Below are 18,437 nucleotides of genomic sequence, written 5' to 3' on the forward strand. Positions count from 1 at the left end.
ATGTGAAAGATGTAACATACTTTCAGTTCTAACTAGATATGTTCTGTAGCTCCTTATTTCGTCTTTGAGATTTTAAAGAGATTTATTCATAGGTGAACATAGATCCTATTTTTTCATGAATATGCTTTTTAATAGTAGGGTGGTGTTACTTTTACATTTCATTATAAACAGTCAAACTTTGCTATTCATTTATAGGTTTACAGAATCCCACTCAAAGCTGTCAAACCATGGTAACTATTATTATTACCTTGCAATGTGTGTAGTGCATTGTTCTCTGGCACATACATAGCCAAGAAGATCTGAGCTTAGACTGAAGAGAACATTTGCATGACATTTTTACATTAAAAATGTTTGAGTAGGAAATGAAAAATATCACATTATCATTGTATGGTACGTGAATTGTTAGTTGTTCCACCATTGGAGTTGTTGATGACTTATAATGAAAATTCTATTCGTACATGTTCATAGTGGTGGTGTTGAAGAGCAAAGTTGGACATAGCGATAGGGGAAAATGTGTTGGAATCTACTATTGTGCAGTCCTGAGATCGGCAGCTGAGGTTGTGAAGTAATTGAAATATATAAAATGTTGTTGCTGTATTTCAAGACAACTCAAAACAATACAAAGCAAATGTTGCAAATCTTTATTTGACACTTTGATTATAATTAACAGTTCTTGAGTAATTGATCTTGGAAATTGTGCCCTTTTGGCAATGATTAATGCGAACGTAATATTTTATCATTTTTTGATTAGCATTTTTAGCCTTTAGTTAAATAGTCAATTATTTGCCTTGCAATGCATGCCATTTTATTACCAGTAGCTTCTTTCACCTAATGCGATGAGAGCCTTCAAGGCAAACTAGGCAGGCACTTTATGTCAACTAAATATTCAAATGATTGTTCTCTCATTCTATTTGATCTTGTATTAATCTGTAAATGACCGTAGTGGAATATTTTAGCATCCCATTAATAAAACAAGATTGCATTTCTCCATTTGCTTCAGTATATCTAATACCTCAGTTTATATCTTGTTTATGGTGGAACCAATGATATTTTAATACTAGCACATCTCTCGCGTTACTCACAGTATGTTGGAAAGTATGCTGATTTTTGATGCTGAGAACCGTGTGTAGGCCAATGAACACACAATGTATTATTCTGCTGCTAAGGTGTTGCTGGCAGATTCCTGTCAGGCCACAAAGCCTAATGGTTGCAACTTGAAGTTGGTTAGGGCAAAGTTTGAAGTTTGTATGTAGTTTGGCAAGTGCTTGTAAATTGTCAGTTCCTCCCCTTGTGGTTATCAAGATCTGAAAAAACTGATAGAAAATCACTGGTATACTTCCTCTATTTTTAATATTTTTTAAAACATACTACTTGGTGATTGATATGTTTCCTATCCAGTTGTGATTTATTTTAGTCTTATAATATTTGAGCCAAACAGGTACAAGTGATACACAGACAATGCATGTACGACACTTTCAAGTGTGATTGATGCACTGGGATGCAAGACAATATAGATTTTTCAAGGTGTTATTTACAATCTGAACTTTTTATGATTGGCTCTTCTGATGAATGATTATGTTTAGCATTTATATTGGTTCTTATATTAGTCATCATCTCCTTGTTCTGTGCAGAAGAATTCTTTGCAGACAGAAGTGGTTATGTTATGAAAATATCTAGTTTTTCTCTAAAATATTAAATGGAGGCACATTAATGAATATAAACAGTAGCATAGAACAGGCAATATTTGTCTTATGGTTTAAGATGCTGTTTTTATAGTTGTACTGTCTTTAGGATTTTGTGTTGCACATTAATGTAACATAGCATATGGCTTTATGGTCATATTTCTTCACAAGTTCCTGATCTTGGATGTGCATCAGGGGAAGGCGCCAGCTTAAGTGAGCTATTTCTTCATAAAGTGAGAGGGAAACTCGGAGGACGAGTCCCTGAAGGATGCCCTTGTGTATAAATGGCCAGCTGTAGAGTGGAAGAAAGCTGGAAGCAATTGTCTGCCCACCCTTTTGGTTAGAGAATGGTGCAAATAGAAGAACATAAATGGTCATCATCAATGTTCCCTCTTCATTTTTTTCCGTACGCGGTCCCTTTAAATTTGCTGTGCAGTTTCTTTACCACCAGCAACAGCTGGTGAGCGTCCTGCGCAGGACCTCCGGATTGGTGCGCGGCCACGCAACTTAGGGGGAATGTTGGTCATCATCCATGTGGCTGTGGCAACACCACTGGCAAGAGAATGCAATTATAACATGACAAGTTTACAACAGCAGTTTCCATCATAGATTTGGAAATAGGAATTTATAATGCAAAAAATATTAATAGGAAGTAGAGTACAGGAACAAGGATGTCTTGCTGCAGTTGTACAGGGCCTTGGTGAGACCACACCTTGAGTATTGTGTGCAGTTTTGATCGCCTTATCTGAGGAAGGATGTTCTTGCCATGGAGGGAATGCAGCGAAGACTCGCCAGACTGATACCTGGGATGGCAGGAATGACGTATGAGAAGAGATTGGGTCAATTAGGCTTATACTCGCTGGAGTTTAGAAGAATGAGAGGGGATCTCATTGAAACTTATAAAATTCTAACAGGACTAGACAGACTAGATGCAAGAAGGATGTTCCCGATGGCGGGGAGTCCAGAACCAGGGGTCACAGTCTAAGGATAAGAGGTAAGCCATTTAGGACTGAGATGAGGAGGAATTTCTTCACCCAGAGAGTGGTGAACCTGTGGAATTCTCTACTACAGAAGGCAGTTGAGGCCAATTCATTAAATATATTCAAGAAGGAGTTGGATATATTTCTTAAGGCTAAAGGGATCAAGGAATAAGGGGAGAAGGCAGGGACAGGGTACTGAGTTTGGATGATCAGCCATGATCTCATTGAATGGTGGAGCAGGCTCGAGGGGCCGAATGGCCTACTCCTGCTCCTGTCTTCTATGTTTCTATGTAGATGTAAGTTTATTTTAATATATTAAGATAATAAAAATAAGGTGAGAATATATGATTTTAAAATGGGGAATGAATCACGTCTGTGTGCCCTCGTCCAATATCTCCCACTCTTTAACTTCTCTTCACCTGAAGACTACACTTGGTCTTGACTTCCCAGGTACAAAGCCACAGTTTGTGCGTGTGTGTAAAATGCTAAATTTCTATGTCATACTTGAAACAAACTATAATGAAACAAAAGCATAATTTGTCATCTTCAGAGAAAGTCTGTAGGAACCAAAGTTTCTGCACCTTCTTTGACAAAACTGACCCAGTGTTTACTTATTAATTAAATAGCCTTAAAGGGACAAGAACATACATTTCAGTAAAAGAATAATGGATTGTATTTTATATAGTGTAATGTTCTTGTCCTTAGACAACAGCAGCTGCTCTGTCTTACCATGAGGAGCACCTTGAGAGATTATTAGCTGTACTGCACTGGTGTTATTCAAGCTCCAAAAATTGCGGTCTGCGGTATAGCTCCGAAGTACGCACTGACCTGCAAAAAGAATACGCACCTACCCGATATCTGCCCTCCTGCGTAAACTTGCTCTCTGACGCTGCGTGCTGGAGGGCAGCGTAATGGCTCACGGATCCCAGGGGTGCAGCCTGTGTGGAAGCGTACCTGGGATCACATGGGCCTGGTCCTCCAATCAGGAAACAGATTGTCTTTCATTAATTTAAATTACTACCATACTTCATTACTACAGCCGTTAAAATATATACAAATTTAGCTTTTATCACAGGAATCCAATTCATTACTCATAATTACCACTTCTAAGCAAATACTGTGCTCTGTGCAAAAAGTTATGAGATGTAAACGTTATTTTAAAAACACCGGCAGCTTTAACATACACTAGGATTGCTTCTCATTAAAGTTTTTAATGTTCATGGATATCATTTAATTTTTAAAGAAGCATTTTTTCATTTTGGGTATCCCCTTACGCTGTGGAAACAAGCCCTGAGCCTGTTTGCACCAGCCGTAAAATGTTCGTATGTAATTGCTGGGCAGTTGGTGGTCAAGTAGCCCAACTCTGCACCAGCAATTAAGTTTTCAGTGGCGGTGCGGATGGTCTGTGAACGCGTACGTTGACAGACCGCAAGTTTGAGATTCAATGCCTGCGGAAATCCCGAACTTCCGGTGGATTTCAATGGCGGTGTGACGGTGTACTTTGAGAGTACGCCATCATACCCACCGCAAAATCCGGGCCACAATTCTTTAAACTGATTTGGAACATTTTCCTGGCAAAAACATAAATAAAATGCAGATGTAGGAAGAAATGAACAGAACAAGAAAACACATATGTGTGCACTGTTTAAAGCCTGTGCATTCTGGCCGCATGAGAAATAAATAATTCACTGTACATTAAAAATTCATAGGGCTTTGTACACATGATCAACATAAATAAATGGTTGCACAGAAAAATTCAATCAGGGTAAAGAAAAATTAATGCCCGAAGTGGAAAAGTCACAAATAAATAAATAATTTCAGACATGTCAAAAACAAATCATTTATTGGAGTGCTGGTTCTGTTTAAAATCTGAGCTGCGAAATCTCACTCGGGGTTCTAGAAGAAGCCTGTGAAAAACAAGTCAATAGTCTTTAATAGTTACTGACCTGACAGACTTGAGAACACAGTAAGCAGCTAATTAAAACAATGGATCAGTCATACCATTGGGGAATAGCATTCACTTGATTCCCATGAACCCAATAAATTGCTGGCAGAAGAATTGAAGTCTTGTTTATGCTTGTTTGTGTTTATGTCTCTAGGATGGGAAAAGGCCACCAGGCCTATACACACTTGCTCCGCTGAAAGTTTCTCTCTCACTCCTCATAGACAATTAGGAAAACTCCAGAAGCTCCCAGAACTGCTAATTAATACGTAGAAATAATTTACTCTTGCCTTCAAAATGCTATAATCGCCTTGTTTTCTAGAAATCCATCTAACACCATCCTGAAGGACTGTAAGGAATCAGTCTTCACTGCCTCCTTTAGTATCCTGTTTCACAAGTTGATCTGGGAAGAGTAAAGCTTGTGGACATCCGCCCCTGCTTCCATAGTTGGTTTGAGTGGCCCCCAGTTCTATCTAACCCCTTACTAAAAATAATTTTCTGGAAACTTAGTTAATCCCCTCCCTATTTTTTTTTAAACATTGAGCAGTTAAATATCTGGAAATGTGTTGGAAATTGCAGTGTTTATATCGTGTCTATCCTAGATTATTATAAATTGACTTCAGCTTCCCTTCTGGTAATCTGATTGGTCTGTTCAGTCAATGATACTTCCAGAAGTTCATCCATCATTTTATTGAATGGCGGAGCAGGCTCGATGGGCTGTAGGGTCTCAGATCATGTGATTACCACAGACCAATTAGATTGTAAGAACTTAAGAATTAGGAGCAGGAGTAGGCCATACAGCCCATCGAGCCTGCTCCGCCATTCAATAAAATGATGGATGAACTTCTGGAAGTATCACTGACTGAACAGACCAATCAGATTACCAGAAGGGAAGCGGAAGTCAATTTATAATAATCTAGGATAGACACGATATAAACACTGCAATTTCCAACACATTTCCAGATATTTAACTGCTCAATGTTTTAAAAAAATAAATAGGGAGGTGATTTTAAAAGAAATATCATGAAAATACTTTTAATGTCCTATCTTTATTTTTAGGTGTGACCTGTAAAACAGGTGATGACCAGCATGTGGATCTTATTGGGTGCTTGAAGTGGGCAGGCCCAATGCCTGCACTTGTGCAGAAATGTCGGATCCCCTGTCGTGATGATTGCATGTTGACAAACTGGTCCAAGTTCACCTCCTGTGTCACAGGCTGTGGATCAACCCATAGTCGGAGAAGATCCCTTGTAGGCAAGTATTGGACATTGAAAATTGCAAAAGGCTTTACATATTATATCAAAACTAATCTTAGTGACTGTTAATGAGATTTCTTTATGTCTATTATGATTAAATTTAAAAGATTGTTTCTTACTATGCATATTTTTAGGAAACTAAGTTATACCATTAAACTATGAATAATTGCAATGTCTTGGGCCATTACTTGGGCTTGTCACGTTAAGATGTAACAGTATACTCACTAGATCAGTGGTCTTAAGAAACTTTTTTGAGTCTCCCCAAGACTAATTTATTGTCAGCCTTGAGCATATGGCACTTACAACATCTTTTTAATCAATAGTGTTATGAAAAATGTTGTACACAGTTACTCGTCACAGAGAATAATGAAAGTTTAATTTTGAAAAGTGACATGTTTTTTAAATGCTTGATGCAATTTAATTAATAGATTTTTTTGTTAATAACCTGACAGGGTTGATTAATTTGTTGCTTTGCATATACTATATCAGAGCAGTATGGTATCACACTGTTTAAACCATTGGGTATATGGGACTCAGTGAGTACATGCACTGTGTGGTATGATACTGACTCATACAAACCAATCCCAGTCCGTGCTCAGTTAGTCTCTTAGTCAGAGTGCCACTGGGACTGTTATTCAGAGTGTTGGTATCTCTGGACTCAAAAATTGCCCAATGTTCCTGTTCCTGGTAGCCAGCCAGTTAGTCTCACTGTTGGTAATGCACGTCTGAATGAGTTTCGATTCAGTTGTGATGTCTTGCATGCTAAAATAGCTCGCTGACAATCACTCATTATCTGGATTTGCACATTGAGTTGCTAACTTTGGTTGGAGGCATTACTGGAGGTTTGATCATGTGGCAGTCTTATCATCTGACATCTGCAAATGTTATTGCATTTACCTTATAAAAGTTGGTTCCCCATGGTTTTGTGGTAGCAGGTGTTGTGTGAGAAGTTCCAGGAACCAGGAGACCACCGAGGGCAGAGAAGAGAAGAAACCATAGGTGGGGAAGGGTTTCACACGGCGAGGAACTTTGATTCCACCAGTAACTGATAGTAACTCACTGAAATTGCATTGATAACTTGTAGTAATACTGGTAATGCTCAGATTCCCTTCATAACCTACAGTAATACAATAACTCACTGATATTTTATATGTAATTGGTGGAAGCCATACAACCCCCATTGCCTGTGCCAGTGTTTGATGCGTTCTCCTGGAACCCCATTCCTCCCACTTCCTTTGATATTCCTCCTTTTCAAATACTTATACCATTTCCTATTAAATAATGTTCTAGTCTTTGCCTCAATAGCCATTTGTGGTGAAGCATCCCATGGGATAATAGCCTGCAATGCAAACGCCTTCTTGGTTCTTACCCTTGGTTCTTCCAGTGATAATCCAGTCTCTGTCCCCTTGTTCCCAATTTTCCCACCAGTGGAAACAAACATTCAGGCCTATAAATTCGGTGACGCCCCGCCAGCACGTTTGCGCCGGAAATTTAGCGCCCGCCGCCGAGCCAGTTGTGCCCGCCCCAAATTCACTTTCAGCGCCCCAAAGCGGAAGCGGGCGCTGGTACAGGGTGTGCCCGCCCCGCTTGGGGCACTGAAAGTGAATTTCAGCGCTGCTGGTCCCGCTGCGCCACCCGATGCGGAGCGGCAGGCTGCTGTACTGCAGGCCTCCCCCTTCTCTTAAGGGGGAGGTGCCTGCAACGGCCGGAGCCCCGTTGAAAGTGCCGGCAAAAGAGCCCGGCACAACGGCAAAGTGCCGGGCTCCACGGAAACCAGCCGGCAATGCCGCGGGGGGGGGGTGGAGGAGGCCGGGGAAGGAGGTGCGGGCAGGCGGCCGCCGAAAAAGCGGCCGGCCGCACCTCCGCTTTAAATAGCGCCTCTAAGGCTGCAGCACGGCCAGGTTTTCAAAACGTTGTTAGCGGCCGCCAGGGAAGAGGCGGCCGCTACTGAAGATGGGGATCGGCGTGGTTTCGGGCGGTACCGGGGCGCTGCGCACACCGATGACGTCATCGGTGCCGGCGCAGCGCTACCGGCTTACGCCGATTTAAAGGCCCACCTAATTTCAGCGGCGACGCAACTTCCGGCGCAACCCACTCTTGCGCCCCTAAATAGGCGCAAACCCAAGGGAATTTCTAGGCCTCACTATTTACCTCATATCACAGCTCAGCTTCAAAGGCCAGAATTTTCCGGGGGGTCAGCGGGCAGGATTAGTGGTGGGTCGAGTGGGAAATTTGATATTTTTGCTGGCGGGTCATGTGGGAAATTTGATATTTTTAACAGTGGGTTCCTGACCTGCTGTCAACTTGCTCCCACAGACCTTTCCCGATGTTGGGTCTGTCAGTGCTGAGCAGATCCAACAGGCAGCGGCGGGTGACCCAATTCAAGTAATTAGTGGCTTGTTTAGAGCCACTTAAGAATGATTTTCAGCTTTTGCATTTGACAGCTCGCCCATGGGGTCCACACTGGTCGTGGATCACGTCTGTCAAGCTGAGGTGGGAGTTCAGTGGCCATTGAATCAGCTGATGAGTTGACAGCTTCAAATGTAAAGTAAAATCTCCCACCTTACAGAGATAACTTCCCTCAGCCACAAGCTGTTCCTCACTACATTTCCACAACAGATTCAGCATGCTGCAAGTCTTTACACAAGTCTCCATCCAGTCTGACCTCATTACCTCTCTCACCATTGACAGATCACTTCTGTCATCTCTACTTCACCTGCCATCTATTCCATCAGCATGGATGTCCTTTATACTCTCTCACCTTGGTCCTCAGAATCTCACCACGATCAGCCCCAATACCAGCATCACCAGGCTCACCAGCAGCACCAACAACAACACCAACCTTCTCCACAATCACCTAATGCTGCACAGGACACAGGGCATCAGCACCCGACCACATTGCTGCCAGGGAGGGCCTCACCATGGCCAGATTTACTTCACTTGATGCTGTACACCCTGGCTCCACATGATGTGCCAGGTTGGCACCACCCAACAACAACACCATAAAGCATCCCTACAATGCCCAAGCCATTCCTTTCATATTCATCGCCAGTGCGGGGGGTACCGTTATGTCTCACCATTCACTGCAACTCAGTAAGCTACTTCCCAAGGTGCACAAGAACACAAAGTGTTGAAAATAAAGATTTCAATGTTTGACACCACATTAACAGAAACTTTACATGAACATTGCAGAAAACAACCAAGTGCCTACCCTTGTGTGTTGTTAGTTGGTATGATTGCACTAGGATGAGGGTGAGTGTGAGGGGAAGTTAGTGCAATGGGGAAGTGATAATATAGATAGAGAGATAGGGATGGGTGGAGGTCCAAGGTAAGTTGGTGTGAGTCAGGATGTGCAGGAATCGGGTAGGGAAGACAGAGTGATGGAAATATGATGAGAGGCACAGCAGGATGAGGTTGAGTGTGGTTTTGTACTAATGCTTTGTGATCTACTGAGATAATTGAAATGTTTGTGGCACTGCACCCAGGTCCTCCCGACCACATCCCTGCTCTGCAATGTGCAACTAGGCTGTGTTGATCTCCTGGAGAGGTCTCTTCCGCCCATGGGAAGGGAAGAGGACCTCCCTGTGTGCTGTGACTCCCTCTGTCATGGGAGAGCCTGGGTGCAGCCCTGCACCTCTGTGCAGTCCTTGTCGGTGTTTGCAGCACCTCAATGCTGTAGAACATTGACAGCACAAATGTCAAAATAAAGTTGGCCATGGTCTCTTTAAGGAAATCAGCTGATGACACGTCATCAAATGATGTCACCAGACCCGCTTCCTCTAATTGGCCCAGGAAACGGGCTGGGTGGGCTTAACAAGCCCAATCAAGGGAAATTAATTTCACAGAGCGAGAGGGAGCCAGCAGCGGGGTCGTGACCCGCCACCAACGTCGCACGCCACAGACCCGCCGAGGTGAGCAAATTCGCGGCCTAAGAGTTTGTTTTCAAATAACGATTGGTAACAGTTTGTGTTAAACTGACTCCGAATTAACAATGGATCCCTCAATCCAGAAAATACAAATAGTTCTAATGCTACGTACACAAGAAAAGTTCCGTAGTTAAGAGTCTTGTGCCCTGAACGTGTCCACAGGGTGCCATATTTGTCACACTTCAAAAATATATGATTCACGTAATCTTTAGATTAATATATTCTTTTAAATGTTTCTTCATCATTGGATCCATAGGAAAAGCTAATTCTATCAGGAACCAATAACATCCACAAAACCAGCCATCAAATATCTTTAGATCTTTTTTGAAGTGTTTTTCTACAGTTAACTAACATAATAAATATGTAACAAAAATTAAATACATTTAAAAAAATGAATCCTAGCCATAAAGTCAGCCATTTTGTTAGAACTGCTTTCAAGATGTTTCTATTGAAGAGGCCTTACCCTTTAGCTGGAGTCTGGAGCTTATTTTGTGGTCCTTGTCTGTATAAAGAGACTCAATCGAATAGTGGAATACAGTTCTCAGAATGCACTAGTGTCACACTGTAAATATTACACTGGTGTAACTTCCCGCTCCCGCACCATTACCTCTGGTGTCCCCCAAAGATCTGTCCTTGGCCCCCTCCTATTTTTCATCTACATGCTACCCCTTGACGATATCATCCGAAAGCACTGTGTCAGTTTCCACATGTACGCTGACAACACCCAGCACTGCCTCAACACCACGTCTCTTGACCCCTCCACTGTCTCTAAATTGTCAGACTGCTTGTTTGACATCCAATACTGGATGAGTAGAATTTCCTCCAACTAAATACTGCGAATACCGAAGCCATTGTCTTGAGCCCCTGCCACGAACTCCGTTCCCTAGCCACCAAATTCATCTTTGTCCCTGGCCACTCCTGAGGCTGAACCACACTGTTCACAATCTTGGTGTCACATTGACCCCAAGATGAGCTTCCGACCACACATCCATGCCATAACTAAGATGCCTATTTGCAACTCCGGAGCATCGCTCATCTCCTCCCCTGCCTCAGCTCATCTGCTGTTGAAACCCTCATCCATGCCTTTGTTACCTCTAGACTTGACTATTCCAACGCACTGCTGGCTGCCCTCCCACATTCTACCCTACGTAAACTTGATGTCATCCAAAACTCGGCTGCTTGTGTCCGCACCAAGTTCTGTTCACCCATCACACCTGTGCTTGCTGATCTACATTGGCTCCCGGTTAAGCAACACCTCGATTTTAAAATTCTCATCCTTGTTTTCAAATCTCTCCATGGCCTCGCCTCTCCCTATCTCCGTAATCTCCTCCAGCCCTACAACCCTCCGAGATATCTGCACTCCTCTAATTCTGGCCTCTTGAGCATCACCGATTTTAATCTCTCCACCATTGGTGGCCGTACCTTCAGCTGCCTAGGCCCTAAGCTCTGCAATTCCCTCTCTAAGCCTCTCTACCTCTCTTTCCTCCTTTAAGACACTCCTTAAAACCTGCCTCTTTGACCAGGCTTTTGGTCATCTGCACTAATATCTCCTCATGTGGCTCGGTGTCAAATTTTGTTTCATAACACTCCTGTGAAGCACCTTGAGATGTTTTACTATGTTAAAGGCACTATATAAATACAAGTTGTTGTTGTTGTATCAATAAGACCAGCTGCCATCACAGTTCCTTTGGAACAGAAAGGTTTTCCTAAGTTCTAGTGTATAAAATAATCAAAAAAGGCTAATGTAATCTTAGGGGGAAAAATTCAGTATCGCCCCGTTTGGGGCGCCATTATCGGCCATGCGCAAAGTTTAGCGCCTGGCGCTAATTATTGCCTCCGACGGCAAACTTGGCTTTTATCGCCCCTGGAGGTGATTGGAGTGCTAAATCAGGCGCTTCACACCTGTCTTAAGGCGCAAAGGCCGAGGAGCGAGGAAGGGCAAATCAAAATGAACCTGCAAAGTGCTGCTCAGTACTCAAAACTCCTTCACACAGCGTTGAATCTCTCCAGAAGTCTCTCCAGAGAAACTCCAGGATGATTTGGACAGGTTGGGTGATTGGGCAAAAGCATGCCAGATGCAATATAACGTGGATAAATGTGAGGTTATCCACTTTGGTGCCAAAAACAGGAAGGCAGATTATTATCTGAATGGCAATAGATTGGGAGAAGGGGAAGTGCAACGAGACCTGGGTGTCCTTGTGCACCAGTCGCTGAAGGTAAGCATGCAGGTGCAGCAGGCAGTTAAGAAGGCAAATGGTATGTTGGCCTTCGTAGCGAGAGGGTTTGAGTACAGGAACAAAGATGTCTTGCTGCAGTTATACAGGGCCTTGGTGAGACCACATCTTGAGTATTGTGTGCAGTTTTGGTCGCCTTATCTGAGGAAGGATGTTCTTGCCATGGAAGCAGTTCAGCGAAGATTCACCAGGCTGATACCTGGGATGGCAGGAATGACGTATGAGGAGAAATTGGGTCGATTGGGCTTGTACTCGCTGGAGTTTAGAAGAATGAGGGGATCTCATTGAAACTTATAAAATTCTGACAGGACTGGACAGACTAGATGCAGGAAGGATGTTCCCGATGGTTGGGGAGTCCAGAACCAGGGGTCACAGTCTAAGGATAAGGGGTAGGTCATTTAGGACAGAAATGAGGAGGAATTTCTTCACCCAGAGAGTGGTGAACCTGTGGAATTCTCTACCACAGAAGGCAGTAGAGGCCAATACATTAAATATATTCAAGAAGGAGTTGGATATATTTCTTAAGGCTAAAGGGATCAAGGGGTATGGGGAGAAAGCAGGGACCGGGTACTGAATTTGGATGATCAGCCATGATCGCATTGAATGGCGGCGCAGGCTCGAGGGGCAGAATGGCCTACTCCTGCTCCTATCTTCTGTGTTTCTATGTATGCCTCTCTCTCTCTCTCTCTCTCTCTCTCTCTCAGAATGCGTGGTGCAAAAATGTCACTGACAAAAAAAGGCAGGAAGCGGTCGCCTTTAAATAGCACTCCCCCAGTCCCTTTCTGACAGCAAAACGCTCCCCTCAACCTGTCGTTGCTAGCGGCAGGCGGTAAGGCAGGGGGGTGCCACTCAATATCCGGTCCAGGGCGCTATCGGGGCGTTGCGCACTCGACTGACGTCACGATCTGCCGGCGCAGGAGATCGTGGCGGTAGTGTTTAGCGCCGCCGCAAAATATCTAGTTAATTTCACGAGCGCCGCAAACATCGCCGCGATCGGGCGCTAGTTGCTTTGCGCCCCAATTAGCACCCTCTTAAGGTGCTAACGGGTGGCGCAAACAACTGAATTTTTCCTCCTTAGGCTTTATAACTTAAGGGCTAGAATATAAAGGGGAGGAAGTTTTGCTACAGCTATACAAAGCCCTGATTAGACCACATCTGGAGTACTGTATACAATTCTGGGCACCGCACTCTGGAAAGGATATATTGGCTTGAGAAGGAGTGCAGCACAGATCCACCAGAATGTAACCAGGCCTCCAAGGGTTAGATTAGTAGGAGATTATATAAACTAGGCTTGTATTCCCTGGAATATAGAAAGTTAAGGATTTGTTTGAGGTTTTTAGGATTTTGAAAGAAATTGATAAGGTAGACAGAATTTTCTTTCTGCTGGTGGGGGAGTCTAGGACAAGGGGATATCATCTTAAAATCAGAGCCAGGCCATTCAGGAGAGAAGTCGGGAAACACTTCTTCACGCAAAGGGTGGTAGATTTGTGGAATTCTTTCCCACAAAAAGCAGTAAATGCTAGTTCAATTAATCATTTTAAATTCTGGATTGATAGATTTTTGCTAGACTAACATATATAAGGATATGGTGACAGTGCAGATGGATGGAGTTAAGATAATCTCAGCCATAATCTCATTGAATGGCAGAACAGGCTCGAGGGGCTGACTGGTCTGCTCCTGTTCCTGTGTCCCAAATGGTTTTAATTTTAAAATTCAGCATCCTGCTCTCAGACCATAGGCTTGCTCTCTGCTCATCTATTTGCCTCCTGCCCACCTCAGAAAAGTCCAATTAATTTCTAAATTTGACCAGATGTTTGTTTCACTATTGTAATATTTAATAAAAACAGAACATTTCCTGAAGTATTCAGCAGGTCACGCAGCATCAGTAGAAGGGTCTTAATGCCTGAAACTTGATCAACGCCATTTCTTCCAAATATGCTGTCCGGTGCTGAGTATCTCCAGCTTTTTCTGGTTTTAGTTTCAGATTTCTACCTACTGCAGTATTTTGTTTTAATAATATTTAATACTTGAGTTTATAAAATTGGCAGATTCGTGGCATTAATTGTACTTGTGTTCTATTTCACGAAGTATTAGTGGGTAATTTGAAATTATTGTGGTACAATAATGAGGACATCAGGACTGTCGTGCTAATTCTGGTATAGTTGTAGATTAATGGAGGACTGGTGAATAAACTGACATGTAAAATTTGAATCAAAGGCTGAAAAATTGAAATGATCAACGAGCTATTGGCATTGACTTGTTTCTCCAATGAGATGCTACCCAGAACATCCAGATAATTTATGTGGTCATTAATATTAAATTATTCATTTGATCTACCATTGTTTAAGTTTGTGGGCCAATATGTCAAATCTGGATAAATGACAGAACATGGTGATGTGAAAGTTGGTTTTCCAGGGAGGTAACTGACCTTTTTATAGATGAGATAAGCTGACAAAGCAAAGCTCCTTGGAGCTAAAAAGAGAAGGTTGTTTGTCACAGATAATGGCAAAGCACAGTGTTTTTTTTCAATTTCAGATATCTTCCTGAATTGTTTTCTCTCTCAAAACTTCAGCAGTTTCTGAAAGTAGTACTGGATGTTGGCAGTGTAAACAGAAGCCATATGTACATCATGGGTAGGAAAGCACTTGTCATGGGAGAAGTTGAATGAATATCAACACTTTATCATTTCTAAATAATATGAGATGCCAATAAGTAAAGCAAATAGGATGCTGGATTATATTGCCTAATCAGTTGAGTTCAAATCCCCAGAATTGTGGAAGTTACAGTGTCCTGGTCAGGTTTTACTTGGAGTACCGCATAGAGTTTAGGTCACTGTGACATAAAGGGGCCACCTGGATCCAAAAGGCAGTCCAGAGGACAGTAATGATGCTGATCCCAGTCTTAAAGCTCTTTGAGGAATGATTTAATACTTTGGGATTTTTCAGCCTGAAAGAGATATCTCAAAGAAGCTCTCTATAGAGATATTTAAGATACTTAACAGGATAGAGAAAGTAAACCCAAAACAATACTTCCAGTTACATCAGGGTAGGAAAGTAGAGGTTTAAGATTGTGAGAGGCAAAATTAGAACCAATGTCAGCGAGTCTTTCTTTTTGTTGAAGGTAACCAGTAATTGGAATGTGTTACCAGTACGGGTGGCTGAGGTCAGGGCACGGAACTTATTTTAGAACCAACTAGGTGTAGGGCTGGTATTTTGAATATTTTTTTGAAGAGCAAAACATTTGAAGTGCCTTTTTGATGAGGATTGTGAAAGAATGCAGGGGCACATAGATTGGCTGGCAGGATAGACAGATAGGTGGCAGGCTGGGCAGATGCAGTTCAGTATAGAAAAATGTGAAGCACTATATTTTGGGAGTAAGAAATATATTTTGGGGAGAAAGGAAATATACCTTAAATGGTAAAATTTTGCTTGGAGTAGAAAACCAAAGGGACCTTTGTGTGCAGATACTCAGGTCTTTAACGGTAGCAGAGCACGTAGATAAGGCAATAAACAAGACTCATCGAATCCTTGGTTTGGTATGTAAAGGTGCAGAAAGCAAAAGCTACAAGGTAATGTTGAACTACTAGAAGGCCTCAGTTATGCCACTTTTGCAGTATTATTTGCATACCATAATAGAAAATATACAAAAGCAATGGAAAATGTGCAGTGTAGATTCACTAACATGTTCAAGGAATGAGAGGCTACTGTTACGAAGGCAGACTGTAGAATTTCTGGTTTTTTAATTGGAGCTGAGAGGGATAAGGAGTGACTTGATAGAGAATGTTAAGGTTATGATGAAGTAGATTGTTTCCATTGTTTGGTGAGACAGTAAGAAGTGGACAAAATGTTTTAATATTCATAAAAAGAGTGAAAGGAGAGGTTAGAAATAATTTCTTTACACAGGAAATGGTTAGAATGCAGATTTATTTGCCAAAAATGGCTGTTGAAGCGAAGTCCATAAGTGTTTTAAAAAGGGAATTATATTGTTGTTTTAAAATGAAAAATATTGGCCCGTATTTTTCAATCCCTACGGGTGTGTACGAGCTGTGAAGCGCATGCGCTGAAAACTGGCACTTCTGATCTGTCAAGAATCCTCTTACTCACTGCATCCACGTTGCAGCTACTATCACTGAACAGCTCTTTTGCTTGCGACTTCACAGTCTCTGTAGCCCTACACAGTGCTATGGCTTTTCCCAGGTCTAGATCTTGCTCTCTTAGCAGTCTTTCCCTTAGACCATTATCTGGAATACCACACACCAGTCTGTCTTTTATCAGCGAGTCTGTCAGTCCCCCAAATTCACATGATTTGCTTCTGTTTCTCAGTTCAGTCACATACTGATCAATAGTCTCTCCCGTTTTCTGTACACATGTGAAAAATCTGTGCCTCTCAAACGTCACGTTACGTTTAGGTATGCAGTAGGCCTCAAACTGTTCCATTATTTTATCTAGTTTCATTTTGTCTCCATCAGCAGCGAATGTGAAGTTATTATACACCTCCAGCGCTTCATCACCCACGACATGTAAGAACAGTGACGATTTCTTTTTATTACTTTTCTTGTCAGCTCCGATTGCCGCTAAATACAACCCCACACGTTGTTTGAACCTCCTCCAATTTTCAGCCACATTACCTGTTAACTGAAGCTTCACCGGTGGGTGTAAACCTTCCATTTTTTCACTTCGTTAGCTATTCTCCAATGGTAAGCAACGATGTTCTCTTTTGGCTTGCTAATTTGTGGAGAGCTGATTTAACTTCAGATTTTTTCTCTTCATCTCTTTCAATCACTTCTGACACCATGTATTGATTTCTTTGTGGGTTCAATGACGAGACATTTATGAAAGAGAATGTCTTTTAATCTAAAGTCTGTTCAACTCTTTATACAGCGATGCTAGTGATGCATCTAGAACGAAACTGAAACTAAACTAAACTGCCTTGCTTGTCTCGGTCACATGCCCTCTGCTGGTCAGGCACAAGCAATCAATACATGCAAACATGCTGATAAGGCATCATAATCAAACAGGCAAATACCATCTCTATTTGCTGATATCATTACAAGATCCTCCGCCTGCCCGGGAGAAGGGCCTCTGCGGGGGGAGAGTTCCGCTTTCTGCACAACCTCCGCCCGCTGAAATCCCTTAAAAATCGTACGCCTGGTAAAAACAGGCGTAAGGCCTGCTTTTACCAGCATGAGTTTTAAAAAGTTTTAAAAATTTCTTTTACTCATTTATAATTTAAAAATACTTTTAAAAAAGATAAGTTTATTTTTAGCCCCGTAAAAAACATAAATTTTTTTTCAAAAATTAAATTTTTGTTTAAAATATTTAATTTAATGTAATTTTAATTAATTTTAAAAATGTGATTAAAATTTTTTTTTTAATGTTTTGATGTGTTTTTGGAGTGATCTCCATTCATACTTTTGACAGGCAAAGCTGTCAAAAGTATAAAGGGAGATTCCCGTCTTTCATTGGTTCCCCATGGCCCACGTGATCCCAGGGATGCTTGTGAACCGCATGCGCCCCTGGGATATGTGAGCCCTGCGCATTTCGTCATGGAGAGGCCCAGGAGTGGAAATGGCCGGACTTCTGGAGCCCTCAGGTGAGGGCGTAGATTTTTTCTAGATCGGAGGCCTCCGCACGCAGGAAGCCTTCGATCGGAAAATACGGGCCATTGAGTATGGGAAGTAAGCAAGAGAGCATGGCCAGACTAGGTATCCCATGTGGGATGAAATGCAGTAATATTCTATGATTCTGTAACAGCTAACCTTGCTACATATTAGCAAACAGGTGACAGGAATACTTTATTCATAATGGGCCAAATCTTGCTCTGAGCAATGCGTTACAATTGCACTTGCCCATAGACTTTCTATGGGATTTTGCATAGCAAGTTGCTGTTATTCAAAAAGCACAGCACCCTCTACAGGACATCTGGGACCTGTGTGAACAGGGAAAGCAACTGTGTATCTCCTTAACAAATCAGATTGAAGAATCGTTAATGAGCAACACAGAGTCTGAACCAGGAAGTGTCAGTTAGAATATTGAATTCAATGTCAAATCAGGTACAGAAAGCAAATTAAAGAGAGGGAAAGAAAGATTAGATTAAGAAAAAGAGATAAAAAGAGACAGAAAGAAAACGTTTTTTAAAAATGTTATTTAAATTATTTTTTAAAAATCTCCAACAATAATTAAAAGCTGAAGGAATGAGACTCCAAATTTGTAAAAGTTGGTTTTCAGTGCCAGAGAGATTGTTTGGCAGTAATTAACACTTACCACACTGTTAAAAGGGTACAGGAAACTCTTTGGTATCCGGCGCCGACGGGACCGGGATGGTACCGGTTGATTAAAAATTCCGGATGACAGAGAGGGTTATCTACCGAGGCTATTTTTAACAAACAAAAATTTAAAAAAATCAAGAAATGTGCAG

The 18,437-nt window shown here is 42.0% G+C and overlaps 1 protein-coding gene across 2 annotated transcripts in view; it reads left to right on the forward strand.

The window, feature by feature from the left end:
• thsd7ba (thrombospondin, type I, domain containing 7Ba) overlaps window positions 1-18,437 on the forward strand; it is a 1,218,118-nt gene that overhangs the window by 859,189 nt on the left and 340,492 nt on the right. For both annotated transcript variants that reach the window (XM_085986643.1, XM_085986644.1), the window contains exon 14: window positions 5,664-5,858. In XM_085986643.1, coding sequence (XP_085842769.1) covers window positions 5,664-5,858 — 195 coding nt within the window. The remainder of the gene's footprint in view (window positions 1-5,663; window positions 5,859-18,437) is intronic.

Source organism: Somniosus microcephalus, chromosome 4, assembly GCF_052327205.1.
Source record: "Somniosus microcephalus isolate GS21.2 chromosome 4, FLI_Smic_1.0, whole genome shotgun sequence".
NCBI lineage: Eukaryota > Metazoa > Chordata > Chondrichthyes > Squaliformes > Somniosidae > Somniosus > Somniosus microcephalus.